General features: G+C 58.0%; 1 protein-coding gene across 10 annotated transcripts in view; it reads right to left on the bottom strand.

Moving 5' to 3' along the window:
• WNK2 (WNK lysine deficient protein kinase 2) overlaps window positions 1–17,674 on the bottom strand; it is a 134,250-nt gene that overhangs the window by 94,597 nt on the left and 21,979 nt on the right. For all 10 annotated transcript variants that reach the window (XM_086684766.1, XM_086684764.1, XM_086684767.1 and 7 more), the window contains exons 3-4: window positions 2,065–2,237; window positions 1,674–1,894 (exon numbers count right to left, since the gene is read on the bottom strand). In XM_086684766.1, coding sequence (XP_086540892.1) covers window positions 1,674–1,894; window positions 2,065–2,237 — 394 coding nt within the window. The remainder of the gene's footprint in view (window positions 1–1,673; window positions 1,895–2,064; window positions 2,238–17,674) is intronic.

The following is a 17,674-nucleotide window of genomic DNA, read 5'->3' as shown; positions in this document are numbered from 1 at the left end:
AGAAACCCCCCAAGGCCCCAGACCTTGCCTTTCAGGGTGGGCATGGGAGGTGTGGGTGCAGGGGAGGGGGCAGTGCAGAGCCAGGTTGGGGTTGCCCACTTGCACACGTGCTTGGGCCACAGACACAGACTATCTTCTCTTTCCTCTCACTGCAGCCATTCAAACCTGCGTGGTGAAAATAATACGTGTGCCCCCCCCCCCACGCACACACATGTGCCTGTGCACCTCCTTGGCCCCCACGGCCCCACATTCCCTGCGTCCTGGCCACCATGGCCACGAATGCCTGCTGGCAGCACCAGCTCAGGACCCGGCCAACATAAACACAGCACGAGAGTGGTAATGGCATCAGATCCGGGTGGCTCTCGGAGACAAAGCCCACAAGGGACACGTGACCCACAGCTGTGTGTACACACAGCATCAAGAGGCCATGGCCATAATGTTTACAATAAGGACACTGCCTGGGCTCTAGGGACCTTCTCACCCAATCCATCCACCCCCTTCCCACTGGCTGACACAGAGCCCCCAGGTCCCGCTCCACAGGGCCCCCACCAAGGAAGTGGACAGGTCCTTGGAGGCCACCGAGAGACATCCAAAGTGGGCTGCACCTAAAGTGCAAACCCAAACGCCTGCACAAGCCCCTCTGACAGCTGCACCAGAAGCGGGTCCACAGTCAAGTGTTCCTGAAGATGCCCTGGGCACCGACAGCTGTGTCCTCTGACGGGGAAGGGGCCTGGCTGCTCGGGGCCGGGGACATGTGCTAATCACCCCTCATTCCCCAGGAGTCTGGAGCTTCCTGGGCCCCAGCTGAGCCAAAGCTGAGATGACCAGGGACCCCACAGAACCAGGCACCCTGTGTGGGGCTTGGGGCCCAATGTGCCTGCTGGAAACGCCCAGCTTTCACATCCCCCCTCACACCACCCAGTACCTTGACAGCCCGCCTCTGAGAGGGACAGAGCCGCCAGCCAGAGAAAGCCCAGGGGGCTTCACCAGGCACCTCACCCCCGAGGCCAAATCTCTAAAACCTGCCCGGAAACCACCAGCCGCTCAGAGGCACGCTCCCTACAGCCCTGGACCCCCCAGCCGGGCCCTTGCCTGTCCCAACCATTTCACAGAAAGAGAAACTGAGGCCTAGTCGGCCCCCCCACCCCATCACTTAGCTCCCCAGAGCTGCTGGCGGCCCCTGTCCACAGGACACCCCATGCAGTTGCCCTGCTCCAGATGTCACGCTCCAAACCCTCTCGCCCTGCCAGAGAAGTTTCCAGATTCCTGGAGGGTTCATTTGCCACAGATAGGCCAAGTTCTGTCCCCAAGTGTGCGTCAAAACCATGAGGTTGCAAAGCCCTGAGGTCACCCTCGTCTGTCCTGTGTCCCCACCTACGGAAAGAAAGGCTAGCAAACCAGCACCCACACCAAATCCCTCAGCCTCAGTGCCCCCACACACTTGCTCCAGACTCCTTCTCGTGGGCCTCATGGCCTGGAGTGACCCACCACCTCCCCACCTGCTCCAGCCTCACCAGCCACAAAGCCCCAAGTCCCTCTGTCATCGAGGCCTCCTTGCCGCTGCGTATCCACAGCCCCTTGGGCGCCAGCTGGCCTCTCCGCCCGACCCATACAGCCAGGGACGCCCCCACACACAGTCCAGGCCACGGCCGGGCCCCAGGACATAGGCTTACCGATCACGCTCTTGGCAAAGGACGCCCTCTTGAGAGTGGCCAGGCCCAAGTCGCCGATCTTCACAGAGCCGGTGGGCCCAGTGATGAAGATGTTGTCACACTTGAGGTCCCGGTGGATGATGGGGGGCGTCCTGGTGTGCAGGAACAGCAGCCCCTTCAGGATCTGCCGGCACCAGCTGCGCAGGACCTTGGGCTTCATCACCTTGAACCGCTTCAGGTACCTGCGGACGGGGGCGCGGCTCACCTGCGGCTCCCGCGGGAGGGGGCCATGTATCCACCACCCAGACGGGGACGCTGCTGAGAGAGGCCCCGGGACACAGGAGCCACCGCGGCCCCTGCGCCCGGACCAGGCCCACCCTGAGATGCAGCCAGCAGGTGGGGGCGTGCTCACGTCTTCAGCGTCCCCGAGGTCATCAGCTCGGTCACCAGCACGATGCACCTCTTCCCCCTGGCACTGGACTCCCAGAAGTCATAGAAGCGCACGATGTTGGGGTGCTGCAGGCCCTTGAGCATCTCGGCCTCCTCTTTGAACCGCTGCCTCTCCAGCTTGGTGAGCTTCCGGTCCTAGAGAAACACACAGGCTGAAGGGCCTTCGGCCCAGCCAGGGGGCCCGGCCGGCACCTGCCTGCACCCTCACGGCTCCCTGTGCCCAGGGTGCACCAGAGGGAGGGGCCCAGGGCCACAGAGGGTTCGGCCCAGTCCCTCTGTTGGGTCCTCCCACATCCGTGACGCCTGACCCCGCAGCCTCGTGGCCCTGGATGAGGCACTGCCTGCACTGAGACCCCAGCAGAAGGATCTCCGGGAGCCAGAGACACGCGGAAAATCCACACCACAGCACATACACACTTTCTCCCAAAAAACACTTCTGAGGCCTCGTTCCCTCGGTACCCCATTCTGCCACAGAACAGACCTTAGCCCTCTTCCAATTCACACGCACCTTCAAGGACGTGCTCGACCGGGGAGCAGAGGAAAACTGGGAAACCAGGAGACTCACAAGAGACCAGAGTCGCGCCAGGCCCCACAGGGCTGGAGGGCACGGCAGACACGACCTGAAGTTTTTCATGGGACACGGCAACACCAACCTCCCAGTCCTAGGGTTCCCTGTGCGGTGCTGCCCACACGCCCTTCGCCACATCTGAACTCCCTCCAGCGCCCCCCCTGCACCCCCTGCCCCCATCTGCCGCCGCCCGGCCCTGCCTGCCTGGCCCGGCCCTTCCAGAACCACTCCGGTGGGCTCTCAGCACAAAGCTGCCGTCATTTCCAGCCTCGTACTACGCGGAGCCTCACCTCTGCGGGCCCCGGTGTGGCCATCTCCCCACACCTGTGCCCTCCCACCATGACTCCCACAAGGACACAGAGGCCTCTACAATTGGACGCGTAACAGTGAGTTTTGAGAAGTGTGTGAATGCGGACTGACAGGGGGAGTTGGAACTGAAAAGAAACACACAGGCCAAGACTTTAGCGTCTTTCTGAAAGACCCCAGAAGACATCAAGCAGACTCCCTTCAACCCTGAGAGGAAAGGGGCCCAGGATCAGGACAAGGCCATCAGCTGGTGAAGAAATTCCACCCCAAGGGATTCCCTCCCACCAGCCCTGCCCCCGACAAACCCTCTTCGGCCTGTTTGTGCACACGTGGGACCCACGGCATGACACCAGCACAGGGAAGTAGTGGGAGGGCCGTCCACACAGCTGACCCCAGAAGAACAAGTAATTCAGGGGCAGAGGTGACTTCAAGAAATCTAGTTCATGTGCTCACCAGGTCTAAGCGGCCGACACACACAAGTAAGAGCACCATTCTGTTTAAAAAGGAAGAATCAAGATCCTTAAAAAGGAACAATCAAGCTTCTGCAAATTAAGGCTCCACGTTTCAAAAAGAAGATATTCTGTGATCGAATGAAAACACTGAGTACAAAAAATTAAGCATTTAATCCAGACAAGAACACGCAAAGATGCTCCATTCATCAAAAATGAAAATTTACAGGATGCCTGGGTGGCTCAGTCGGTTGAGCGTCCGACTTCGGCTCAGGTCACGATCTTGTGATTCGTGAGTTCGAGCCCCACATCGGTCTCTGTGTTGACAGCTCGGAACCTGGAGCTGCTTCGGATTCGGTGTCTCCCTCTCTCTGCCCCTCCCCACACCCTCTTGTGTGCACGGTCTCTCTCAAAAATAAAATAAAATGTTAAACAAAAATTTTTTAATGAGAATTTACTTAAGAGAATAAAAATCAAGCTACAGACCGGAGAAACTCTTCCACAATATATCTGACACGAGACTCTATCCAGAACACGGACAGAACTCCTACAATTCTATAAAACAAACACGAAGAGGTTAAGATGAAGAAATGGCCAACAAGCACATGACAAGGCACTCGCCATCCTGAGTCACCAGGAAAATGCCCATCACTGCCCGAGGTGCGCCCCACGCGCGCCAGCAGACCACCGTGACATCACTGCCCCACGCGCACCAGCACATAAGATCTGAGTCTCATTATATGAAAATAATAGCTTAATTTTTCAAATATAAAAAATTAAAGTGAAAACACCCAATAAACGAATGAGAGCAAGAGAAGGGAACCATGAAGGGACATGAACAGCTGAAGGCCCTGACAACGTGTGACAGGAGCTGCAGGAGGACAGCCAGTCCCAGGAAGGAGGGGACAGCAGAGCAGCGGCCCCCAGAGCTGAGAGGAGAGCCCTTTAGGGAGCAGTGGGTGCGGGGCCAGAAAAACCGGAAACCGGTCCTGGTCCAGACCCTTCCACGAAGCCAGGGGGCAACTCCCACCTACAGAGGACCGTGGGCCCAGGGGCCAGCATCAGCTGCGACACGACCCTCAGAGTGCCCACCCGGCCTGGAGTCTCACGGCCAGCCGCGCACCCAAAGACCTACTTGCCCACACACAACAGCCAAAGGCTCCTTGTGGGCACCTAGGTGCAATGGCCACTGCAGGAACAGTGCATTGCCGCCAACACAGCACTGCCCAGCAGAAGCGGGCATGGCAAAGCTGGCCTGCAGCCCCAGAGGGACCGCTGACCTGACCGAGCCTCGTAGGGGAGGGGGGCCGTGCCGCATGGGAGAGGAGGATTGGGGCCAGCACAGCGTGGGAGAGGGGGGTCGCCCGTGTGAGGGAGGAGGACAGGGGCCCATGCCGTGTGGGGGAGGGGGGCCCGCATCAGGGAGGAGGACGGGGGCCCACGGCGCGCTCCCCACCTCCACCACCAGCCAGGCTTCCAGTGTCACCCATTCTGGTCACTGACTCTGGAGGAAACGCTCAGGATCGTTAACACGTGTGTCCTGTTTGCCATGTATCAGCATCAATCACCAGAAATGAAAGATCTCACTGCACTTTCAGAGAGCAAGTTCGTGTCATAAATGACATAACCAACCAGCCCCGAGAGGGAGAGGAGGGCGCCGCCTATGCCAAAGGTACGAGGTCAAAGACACGGGTGGAATGTGGTCAGACTTCCAGGATGGGGCCTCTCAGGGCCCAGAGGTGGGAGGGAGCAGGCCTCCTTTATATTCCAAGCCACCCAGCTATTTTTAACTTTGACACACACTGCTTGATGGCTGAAAAGGTCAGTCGGTGTATCCTCAGAGCGCTGCCCGGCAGCCCCACAGAGCCGGCCCCGGTTCTCGGGCACTGCGGGCTGATCGCTGGGCAGCCCCATCACACCAGCCCCTCCACGCAGGGAGAGCCTCCATGGAGGGAGAGCCACCCTGGCACCGGGCATGTTGTCACTGTTTGGGACGCAATCCTGATGTGCTGGGACGCCTTGAGGTCATGAAGCAGGGCAGGAGGAAGGCCCCCAGACCTGCATGGGCTGGCATCTGGCTGGACAGCTCACCCCTCCCAGACACAGAGGACAGGTTGCTGACACCGGCTTCCTACCACCAGGCACCCCAAAGATAGTGGGAGCCCATCAGATAAAGGATAAAGGCATCCTGGGACGATGCTGTCTCATCTCCTATAGGAAAAGGGCCTAGTGGGCCATGGACGACAGCCCTGGGCAGGAGCAGGCAGCCAGGTGATCAGAGGAGGACAGCCCTGGGTCCGACCAGCCCCTCCCACGACCTGGGAGTCACCAGCTCTGCCCAAACAGCTTCCCTGGCAGGAAGTGAAGTCCTGTGACCCAGAGGACTGGGTCACTGGCTACTCTTGGGGGGTGGGGTCCCTGCCTGCTCTGCGGGAGGAGGGGGGTGTCTGCAGCCCTCTGCTCAGCCGGGCAAAGCCCAGCCAGCCTTGTAAGGAGCAGAGCCGCCTGGCGACCCCGAGCCCAGGCAGGATCCATCCACACAGGGCACAGAGGCAGGGATGGGGGGCATGAGCAGCCAGGACAGTGCCCAGGATCAGTAAAGCCAGAGGCCTGGGGTGACAACCTGGCACAGGCCATCTCTCCAGCCCCGTTCGGCTAAAAAGCAAAGCAAAAGAAAGCCTCAAGGATCTCTGTTGAGAAGGGTCCCATGTCAGGGAATCAGCCCAGGATGGGTGCCAAGGGACAGCTGAGCCAGGACGAGGGTCCCCGGCCCCCGTGGGAGGACACGAGGCAGGCTCCACCCCGGCTGCTGTGGCGGTGCTGAAGTGCTGTGGGGTCAGGACATCCCCAGGGTGCTTTCCACACGGGGAGAGCTCGGACATCTGTGTGCCTCACTCGGCCACCAGATGGTCACTGCGGCTCTGGGCACGCAGGACAGGCCTGGGGTGGGGCACTCCAACATGCTACCAGACCGTGCCACCACCGGGGTGATGGGAGGGGTGGGTGGCGCTGGCCGGGGCAGCCTGGTGCCAGGGGAGAACCCCTGTGGCCTGCGGAGAAGAGAAGAAGGCACCCACTCGGGTTGCCTGCGGTTTCCATCAGCACAGGGCGGGCGGCCGCAGGGGCCCCCGAGGGGAGGCCAGGAGGCTGGCGGCTCTGGACCCCGCAGCTCCCCTCTCGGCAGCAGCGATGCTCTCCTTCCTCCCACAGTGACCTGCTCCCTCTCACGTTCACTGCGGGTTTAAAAATAAACTCCCTTCTCTTAAACCAAGTACCTCCTCAACCCCACTCATCTTAAACAACAGTCTGCGAGCCAGCGTAGGCTTCTCCTGATGCGTGTTTACAATAAAGCATCATTACTAACGTGAGGGGCTCTCAGTGGCTGCCACCAAAGGGAGAAAGCACAGAGGCAGCAGGAAGGGCCCCCTGCAGCACAGTCTGCATGGGCAGGGTCGGCGCAGGCAGAGTCAGTGTGGGCAGGGGCGGCATGGGCAGGGTCAGTGGACGGGGGTGGTGCAGGCAGGGTCAGCTCGGGCAGGGTCAGCAGGCAGGGTCGGCATGGGCAGGGTCAGTGGACAGGGGTGGTGCAGGCAGGGTCAGCTTGGGCTGGGTCGGTGTGGGCAGGGTGCAGGGTGGGCAGGTAGGATCAGCACAGGCAGGGTCAGTGTGGGCAGGGTCGGCGGGCAGGGTCAGCATGGGCAGGATCAGCAGGCAGGGTCGGCACGGGCAGAGTCAGTGGGCAGGGTCGGCGGGCAGGGTCAGTGGGCACGATCAGTGCAGGCCAGCACGCATCCTCATCCAGAACCCCAGGAGGCTGTGAATCCAGCTGCTGGCCCCTCCCTGCGTTTGTAAATAATCCCGTTTTTTTTTTAAGGGGGAAGTGGAGCCACCAAGCCACTCAAAACTAGTGCCTTTTGGGCCTTAGCTCGTCCAAGGCCACCCCAGCGGCCCACCCTTCCCCCAACAGGCAGCACCATGGCAGCCAGGTGGCCGCCCCCACCACACCCCTGCAGGACCCTCACGTGTACAAGCACTCATCCAAACTGTCCCCATAGGTTGAAGTAGCATACAGGCCGTCTGTCATTGCCAGCACTTTGTGAACAATGACGGTCAACACTGCTCGAAATGGTTCCCGTGGAATTTGACGGTCTCCTCAGCCGTTCTGGAAACAGGCGAATGTAACTCCAGCGTGCATTTGCGTTTCCCACAGACCTGAGGGGCCACAGCCTTCCACCAAAGTCCCCGGGATCTCCGGACCACACATCGCCTCCATAAAATAATACACATTGCAATTCTGGGTTCTTTGTGTCCTATGCTCATGGACTCTGAGGGCCACGCGTCCTCCCTCAGGATTGAGCCACCGTAAGAGTCGGTGGTGCCCAACTGATCACACAGACGACAAGCGTGACTGAACACACCTCCTACAAGCCATGGGGGGGCCCTGTCCCAGTCACCAGCCATGGCCTGCGAGGAAACATTAAATGTCACTGGGTTGAGGCCAGACTGGCATTGATCACATCCACCACGGGCTCAGGTCGGCCAGCAGAGGGTGTCCCTGTCATCAGGGCCTCTGCCAAGTTCCATGGACACGCAGTGGGCTGTGTCACCCTGTCCACAGTAGTCCCCATCCCTGGATCCTCCCTGGGGTCTCATGTCGCTTTGCACCCTGGGCAAGACTGGCCACGAGGGTGAGGCCCAGGGTGGGTGCAGGTGGCAGCCCCCATCCCCGGTAAAAGCTTGGCAGGTCACTTTCAGGAATGGGCCCCCAGTGCTGGGCACCCTGGGGGGTGAAGGCCTCTGCCCCACCTCCGACAAGGCCCTGGGTCAGGAGCTGGAGGACCTTTCAACACCCTCCTCACAGAGCAGACAGGCCACAGAGGGAAGCCATCGGGGGTGGGGAGCAATCAAGGCCTATGTGGGCACACGGCCACGTGCCGCCACCAGCATCCATGGGGCACAGCACACCCAGGGGCAGGAACGCGCTGGGCAAGCCTGAGCCCACCCCCAGGCCTCCACTGTCCAGCTGGCCCCTCCTGGCCAGGGTCTCAACTCCAAGCCGTGGCCTGGCTGCACCCTGTCCCCTCTGTATGGCAGCTAAGGACAGAGATCTCCCAGGACCCATTCTTTCTGGGAAGCAGGTAGGCAAGGGAGAACAGGGTATGGGGCCACCAGGGCGGTGGGACGAAGGAAAGGAAGAGGCCAGGGCAGCAGACTGCAACAGCCAAGAATCGGCTCTAACCCTGGGACCCAGGCCTGGAGAAGAGGGTCATCACGGTGTGAAATGCAGTGGCAACAGGGCAGCAGCATAGGAGCCGGCAGGGGAAACCCAGCGGCCACGCCCCCATGGGCTCCCACGTGCTGGGAGAGTGTCCACACTGGGCACAGGCGACCCAAGGCCCAGCAGGCAGCGGCCAAGCAGCAGCCATGCCCCGCACCAGACCACACCCCACGTCTGCTTTTTAGGATGGACAGTCTCACCCCAGGCCGCATCCCCACAGGACATCTCAAGACAGATGTGGACACACCAAGGTCACAAGGTTCCGGGTGGAACACCCCAACCAAGGACAATGCCTGCGGGGATGGGTGGGGCAGGACAGTCAATACCACCCTGCCTCGGGCCAGCTGTTGCCACGCTGCAGGGGCTTTGGCCACCAATGGCCTCAGGACAGTGTCCCGAGTGGGTATGCCCCGGGCCTGAACATCTACGGTCTCGCTCCAGGCCAGCCGCTGCACCAGGGGGTGGGGCAGGGGGTCACTGCCAGACAGACCCAGCGCAAGTGATGCACAGGGACTGAGGGAAGCCGGGGGTGAGGGAAGGTCCACAGCTCAGATCTGCCCCAGTGCTATGAACTGACGCCTCGGCTCCTCCCAAGTTGGCAGCAAGAGCCTTGGGGCCAAATCAAGACGGGACAGTAGGTGCTCAGTGCACACACCTGAAACACGAGCCACCAGCTCTCAGTCTGACTCCAGTGAAGAGACAGGAGCCCCCCACATTCAGCCCAACAAAACAGCTCTGAGTGACATGTGGATGTGAGTGCTTATCATGCAGCTGTTCCAAACTGAGACGTCATCAAAGTATAATAAATATAGGGGCGCCTGGGTGGCTCAGTCGGTTAAGCGTCCGACTTCGGCTCAGGTCATGATCTCACGGTCCGTGAGTTCGAGCCCCGCGTCGGGCTCTGTGCTGACAGCTCAGAGCCTGGAGCCTGCTTCCGATTCTGTGTCTCCCTCTCTCTCTGACCCTCCCCCATTCATGCTCGGTCTCTCTCTGTCTCAAAAATAAATAAACATTAAAAAAATTTTAAAAAAGTATAATAAATATATCCCAGGTTTCGAAGACACAGTAATTTATTTATAATTGTTTGAACCTTGTTAATAGTCTCGTATTTTACATATCAAAAAAAACCACAATACTTTGCATGTACTGAATCAAATAACAATATTAAGGGGCACCTGGGTGGCTCAGTCAGTTAAGCATCCGACTTCAGCTCAGGTCATGACCTCAAGGTTTGCATTCAAGCCCCATGTCAGGCTCTGTGCTGACAGCTCAGAGCCTGGAGCCTGCTTTAGATTCTGTGTCTCCCTCTCTCTCTGCCCCTCCCCCACTCATGCTGTCTCCCTCCCTCTCTCTCTCTCTCTCTCTCTCTCTCTCTCACTCTCTCTCAAAAATAAACATTAAAAAAAACTTAAAAAAAAAGAAAAATATTAAGATGAATTCCACCTGTTATTTTTACAGTGTCAATGTGGCCATTAAATCAAGTATTACAAGCATAAACTCACATTACGTTCTTACAGGATAGTACTGCCTTAGAGCACCAGCTCCATGCATCGGACTTGAAGCTGAGCCCCTGGGCAGAACTTGTGCAGTCAGACAGGGAACACCCAAGCTTTCAGTCTACTTCCTCCAGGAGGGTTAAGTGCTGGGAGAATGGATGAAACAGAACAGAACAGCCCTCACAAAGACTGCAGTTCAATTCCAGACAGGATTAACATGTCCTGCTCTTATTATAAGCATCTGCTGATGGCAAAAGTAAACCTTCTCTAGCGGAAGACAAAATCACCCACAACTTCAAATATCTCCACAAGCTTTAAACAGGCTAGTCAAAAATTAATTTAAAAAATTAATTTTAAAAAATTTAAAGAAAGAAAAAAAAGTAGCAATGAACTCCCAATGGATCCAAATACTGTAAGCATCAGACAGACATTAACATTACTATGATTAGTATAGTTAAGAAAATAGACAACAAAAGGGGGAGGGGGGGCACGCTCACGCACAGAGGAGGGGAGGACAGACAGAGGGAGAGAGAGAATCCCAAGCAGTCTCCATGTTGTCACTGCAGAGCCCAACCCAGGGCTTGAACTCATGATTGAGTCCATGACCCGAGCCAAAATCAAGAATTGGACGCTTAACCGACTGAGCCACAAGACTTTTAAAATTTATTTAATGTTTATTTATTTTTGAGAGAGAGAGAGAGAGAGAGCAAGCAGGGGGAGGGCAGAGATAGAGGGAGACACAGAATCCGAAGCAGGCTCCAGGCACTGAGCTGTCAGCACAGAGCCCAACACAGGGCCCGAACCCATAAACTGTGAGATCATGACCAGATCCGAAGTTGGACACTTAACCAACTGAGCCACCCAGGCACCCCAGAGACAGATTCTTAATTATAAAGAACTGATAGTTACCAAAGGGGAGGGGAGGGAAGTGGGGAGATGGGTTAAATAGGTGATGGAGATTAAGGAGGGCACTTGTGATGAGCACTGAATGTTTGGAATTACTGAATCACTATACTGTACCCCTGAAACTAATACAACACTGCATGTTAACTATACCGAAATTATAATAAGGTTTTAAAAATTAAAAATGAAAATTCAGTAAAAAAGAAAATAGATAACCAAGGTTCACCAGAACTAAAATCCATGAAATAAGAACCAAATGGAATCTAGAACTAAGAAATGAAATAGGAAACTCAATATATGGGGTTAACAGCAAATTAGACACAGCTGAAGATGGTACCAGTAAACTGGAAGGTAAAATCATAAAAAATATACAGACTGGAACACGGATATACAAACAGATGGAAAATACAGGAAAGAAGATACAAAGCTCACAGAACACAGTGGAAATGTCCAACCCATGTGTAATGGGATTCCAGAAGAGGAGGACATAAAGATGGGACAAAAGCAATATGCATAAAATAACACCCCAAAGTTTTCCAAAACCGAAGCAAGACATCCAGACATAGATTCAAGAAGTGCTATAAACCATGTGCAAGTTAAATCCAAAAAACACTGTGCACATTACGGCAAAATAAAACACACCAAGAAAATCTTAGAAGTAACATCACAAAAGGCAAGTAGGGATGGGTAGCTGGAGGTTAGTGTTCTAAGACCCTTACATGCCCAGGATGTGGTAGAAGTCAAAGATACGTGTCATAATCTCAGGTGGAACAAGTAAAACTTATAAGAAAATGAATGACAAACTTCCCAAGTGCAAAGTCCAACCTGCCCACCACTCTAAGAACGGTGCATCCAAACTACAGGGCAGACTTGTCCAAGACCACACCTCAGCTATTAAATGTACCACTACACAGACACTCAAGGATGCAATGAAATAATGACCAAAAATTATAAATTCCCAGTGACGTTAAGTAAAAGAAAATGACAGGTGAAGCAAGCTTGCACCATCACCCTACTGTGTGCCATCCTCCATCCTGCCCCCTTGACCATCCACCCTACAGCCCACACAGAAGCACAGCCATCCTGTTGCTCCAATAACCTATGGAGCAACCAATAACCTATGTACGTGTCCCTCCCAAGATCGGAATGGAATTCCAAATCCAACGTGGAGTCAGTGCTCAGTGGACTCCCTTCCTCTGGTGGATGATGGTAAAGTCACTTTCCCAGCTCACGACAGAGACACAGACAAGCCATGCCTGACACCCCACAGGGATTCTCTGCCCCAACTCATGGTGTCTTTGCTCCAACAGGTGGGACCAACCCTGCAGCCCAGTAAAACCGAGGTATGACACTTTGAGAATTGGGAGTCGAAAGAGCTGGTATCAGGGGGTCTCTCCTTGATGCTCACACCCTCGCGGGTGAGATGCCCCCACCTGTTCCACACCTACATGAATCTCTCACTTGAGACCAACATTGAACAATAGCCATGACCTGCCAGATAGCCATGTACCAAGCCCACAAAGGTGACCCTGGACATGACCTCTGCCCTTACATCTCAACCTTGAGCCACACAAACTGATGCCGTCTAGAAGGCAGAGAGGCTCCGTACTAGCAGGTTGGACGTGGCCCCAGCCAACCGCTCCCACTGCTTCCAGATGTGTGTCCTTGGCCACAGGCTACTGCAGGGGCCTGAGTGTCCCAAGTCCTGGGGGCCAGTGTTAGGAGGGTCTCAGTGAAAGGCCTCTGTCTGGCAGACTGATGGAGTGAGGACTGCCTCTCTGGACATTGCCCTGCCGGAGGGCGGACTCACACTGCCACCCCATCAGACAGGTAAACCACACTGAGCACAGCGACGGGATCAGCTAACAACACCTAAGGCCAACCTCCTCATCTCAACTTCCTGTGCTGGCTTTGCCAAAACCCAAAGTGGTCCAGGAAGAGGGAATGAAATCCCTCAGTTCAGTAGCTCCCTACAGGGACAGAACAAATGAATAAGTTAAGTTAGTAAACAAACAGATGCCTTCAGGGCTTGCCCCTCACCCCCAACACCCCACCCCACCCCCTACCTCTGCAGAGCATCCCAGAGACAGGGGCCCTTCTCCAGGTGCAGGGTGGGGCCCCACTCAGCATCCGAGACACAGGGGGGCCCTTCCCCAGGTGCAGGGTCTGGCCCCACTCAGCATCCCAGGGCCGGGGTAGGGGGAGGCCTTTCCTCAGGTGCAGGGTCTGGCCCCACTCAGCATCCCAGAGACAGGGGGCCCTTGCCCACCCAGGTGCAGGGTCTGGCCCCACTCAGCATCCCAGAGACAGGGGGCCCTTGCCCACCCAGGTACAAGGTCTGGCCCCACTCAGCATCCCAGAGACAGAGGGCCCTTCCCCATCCAGGTGCAGGATCTGGCCCCACTCAGCATCCCAGAGACAGGGGGTGCCTTCCTCAGGTTCAGGGTCTGGCCCCACTCAGCATCCCAGAGACAGGGGGCCCTTCCCCACCCAGGTGCAGGGTTTGGCCCCGCGCAGCATCCCAGAGACGGAGCGGGGGGCCTGCCCAAGTGCAGGGCCTGCCTGCCTCCACCCATTCCCTGCTAGGATGCCCAGGGATGTGGACCTGAGAGCCAGGCTGTGGGAGCCTGGGAATGTGGCTGGTACAGCTGCAGAGAGCCAGCGTATCTCAGTCAGAGTGGAGTGCACGTGCTCCAGACGGGTAGGCTTGCAGGGACTCAGGACTTGCGCACACACACAGTGGGGTGAGTTCCCGAAGCTCATCCTCTAGCTCACCCCCCCACAGCGCCACTCTGCAGACGTTAGGTCTCGGGCACAGCCCTCACCAACTGACCGTGGAAAGTGCACCACTGTGACCGGCACCCCTAGTCACCAGCACAGACCCTAGGAACACGTGGTCCCTGGCCTGCCCCTGCTCATCCAGCCTCACTCACTCCAGAGCCTCCCACACACCCCATGGTCCTCCCCAAGCCCACAGCAGGAGCACGGCAGCCTAGTAGGGGTGGTGCTCAGCAGGGAGAGGTGGGGACCACTCCCTGAGACGGAAACTGCACAGGGCAGTGAGCCACGCCCCACGGGGCCTGTCCACCCGACTCATGGGTCAGGGCCCTACTGCCCCATCTCTGCCACCCTCACAACCCCTCGCTACCAGGGCACAGAGCACTGAGAAAAGTGCCAGCCTCGCTCATCAGCATCCTCAAGTGTCCTCTGCCCACCTGGACACGGATGGGCTCTTCCCTCCTATGCCACGGGCACCCATGACTCCCCAGGTCAGGGCCGGGGCTCAGACTGCCTGTGATCTGTACAAACAGGTCGTCAACTTCCTCACAAGGCAATGCCACCCTCAGGGCCACCCGTTCTGGGGCCACAGTCATCCCTGCGACTCTGTAAACCGGACGTGGGGGGCGTCCCTGATCCAAGAAGGAGCCTGGGGGCGGCATCCTGAACTGGACACCGGAGGCCGTAGCAACCTGAGCACCCGGACCAGCCTCGCTGGACAAGAAGGGCCGCACCTGCCCACGGCTGCGCAGCCAGACACAGATTTTGTTCCCTCTGCCGGGCACAGCCTAGAAACACCCCCAATCCCTACAGATCCCCCACCTGCCAGCCCCCGACTGCATACGTGTGGACATGCACACTCAGCACACGCAGAGCAAGCGACCCAGCGACGGGAACGGGCGCTCTTCCTCCAGAGAAACCCATTTCCTCCAGTGTCTTCAAGATGTTTCTCAGGAAGAAGCAAAGACACCGTTACACAGAAGTGCACGTGCCCAGAAGGCTGTGGTGCTCAGCGGGGACCCTCGCCCTTGGCCCTGCAGGGATGGCCACCAAAACCCAGGCTGGGCATGTGTGGCATTTCTTCACCGCACAGCTATTTACGGTTGTCAAGAAATAGTACAGACGCGGAGGACAGCGGGCAGTCAGGTGGGGCCACAGGTGAAAAGCACCAGGCTGGGGTTTAATAAAACTCCCACGGTGAGGACCAGACGATGAAGGAGAATGGTCACCTTCAGGAGGCGAGCCTGGGGCCTTGCTTCCTTCTTCCTGTGTCCCCGATTCTCTGCAACCTGAACTTCACGAACCTGTAAGCAGAGCAGCCCTCCGGCCACGCCCCTGTGCTGGGCTTCCCTCCCCCAGGGGAGGTGACCGTGCACTTATTTCCTCAAGTGCCCCCTTCCACGTCTGTCCCCTAAATGGCTGCAGAGTTTGCCTCCCCGGAGACAGAATTCCCAATTTTGTAAAAGCCACAAACCCCGAATGCCTCTCCTTGTTGGCTCTCTGGCTCAAGGAGGCAGAGGGGCAAGCGGGCAGAGAGTGCATACAGCACCTCCCACGTGCCGAGTGCCCGTATAGTGCCCGCTGGGCGCTGGGTGCACCTATATCGCCGGCTGGGCACCGGGTACGCCTGTAGCGCCCACCGTGTGCTGAGTGGCAGGACACAGGGTCCTCCCTGGAGGTGGCGGTCAAGGTCCCCCCTACCTTCAATGTCTGCACATGGGAGTTCACCCAAGATTGAGAGTTTGGGAAGTAGATTCATATCCAAGATGTGCCCAGTAATAATGAGAGAGAGGAGGCTGGATGGTCGTTCCACTTCCTGGCCTCCTTGGGATTTCCATGATGACAAGGCAGAAATACCTCTGCTGGGCCTCAGTGCACTTCCGGCATGGCTGGCCTTGCCTCTGATGCGAACGCCCCAGCCTGGCCAGGCACAGGCATCCTGGGTGGCCCCACTCCCCGGCCCCCGCAAGCTGCCGTCACCCCCACCAGGCAGAAGACGAGGTGGAGGGTCAGGGAGATGCTCTGGCGACCCTACGGTGCTGCACACCTAGCCGCCTGCATTACACATTCCCCCAGGAAGCCCAGGAGCCAGTGCATGAGCCCCCGAGGGGCCATGGGCCGCACACCCCACTGGGCTTGTTCCCCAGAGGCTCCCCTCCCTGCGGGCAGCAGGTGCATCACGCGTCACCCTCAGCACTCCTTGAGGGTGGGCCGGGCCCACACAGACCCCAGCATTGGCCCACAAACAACCCCACCCAGCACCCAAGCGTGCAGGGGCCAGGCAGAGCCCAGGGGTCCCCGTCACGGTGCTGTCACCAAGGAGTGCCACACGCCGAGGTCACCTGTGCTCACAGCCACCAGGACCAGCCAGTGGGGCAGCTCGGACCCTACAGGAGCAAGAGGCCCACGTGGTAAGAAGAAGCTGACCTCGGACGCCATGCCATCCACGGGGCCTCGAGGGGCACGCAGGTGTCTCAGAAGGAGACTCCCAGCAGAGACACGCACGACCACCTGGTGGCCTTGGTGACCTCATCCTGGGCAGAGTGTGGGATCTCACCACGTGAGGCTCCCCGTAGGGTCTGGGCCGCGGTTGGCACCAAAAAGCAACTTCCCCCAGAGCTCCCGGGAAACTCTTCTTCCGGCCACTGGCTAAGCCCTGAGGCTGAGGGGCTTCTGTCGAGCTACTACCATGACCACCGGTCTCTCCCAGCATCCAGAGTCACTGCCCAGAGCCCCGAACACCCTGTGGACCTCGGGACGTGCTTGCTGCCTCGGAGGCTGCTCACGGGAGCTGGCGTCTCTGACCCTGTCTACAGGGGAAGGAAGGGCCAGTGTCTACGCAACCACAGGGAGCCCTAAGGCCTCCCTGAACACAGCCCCAGCTCTGCCTGAGCGGAACTCACTTAAAGAGTAAAAGTCAACACCAAAGATAAAATAAAATCTCTCCGCAGTGCCAAAAATACCTCCCCTAGGGATGAGGGAGCAGGCGCCAGCTTCCACAGCAGCAACTGTTGCTATGGATACAGGGCTCCAGCCGGCAGGGGGGTGGGGACAGAGATGAGGGAAAAGGGACAAGAATGGGAAAGGGGGACAGAGGTGGGGAGGGAGACGGAGAGGGAGGAGGGGGCAGAGATGGGGGAGGGGAAAGAGATGAGGGAGGGGACAGAGGTGGGGGAGGGGACAAAGGTGGGGGGACAGAGATGAGGGAGGGGACAGAAGTGGGGGAGGGACAGAGATGAGGGAGGGGACAGAGGTGGAGGGACAGAGATAAGGGAGGGGACAGAGGTGGGGGAGGGACAGAGATGAGTGAGGGGAGAGAGACGGGGAGGGGACAGAGGTGGGGGGAGGGGACAGAGGTGGGGGGAGGAGACAGAGCTGGGGGAGGGGACAGAGGTGGGGGGACAGAGATAAGAGATGGGACAGAGGTGGGAGAGGAGACAGAGGTGGGGGGGACAGAGATGAGGGAGGGGACAGAGGTGGGGGAGGGACAGAGATGGGGGAGGGGACAGAGGTGGGGGGACAGAGATAAGAGATGGGACAGAGGTAGGGGAGGGGACAGAGGTGGGGGAGGGAGAGATGAGGGAGGGGACAGAGGTGGGGGGGACAGAGATAAGGGATGGGACAGAGGTGCGGAAGGGATAGAGATGAGGGAGGGGACAGAGGTGGGGGAGGGGACAGAGGTGGGGGAGGGACAGAGGTGGGGAGGGGACAGAGGTGGGGGGACAGAGATGAGGGAGGGGACAGAGGTGGGGGAGGAGACAGAGGTAGAGGGACAGAAATGGGGGAGGGGACAG

This window comes from Puma concolor, chromosome D4 (genome assembly GCF_028749965.1).
Source record: "Puma concolor isolate L17-30 chromosome D4, mPumCon1.1.hap2, whole genome shotgun sequence".
NCBI lineage: Eukaryota > Metazoa > Chordata > Mammalia > Carnivora > Felidae > Puma > Puma concolor.
The sequence above is the reverse complement of the archived record's forward strand: the minus strand, read 5'-3'. Positions and strand labels throughout refer to the sequence as shown.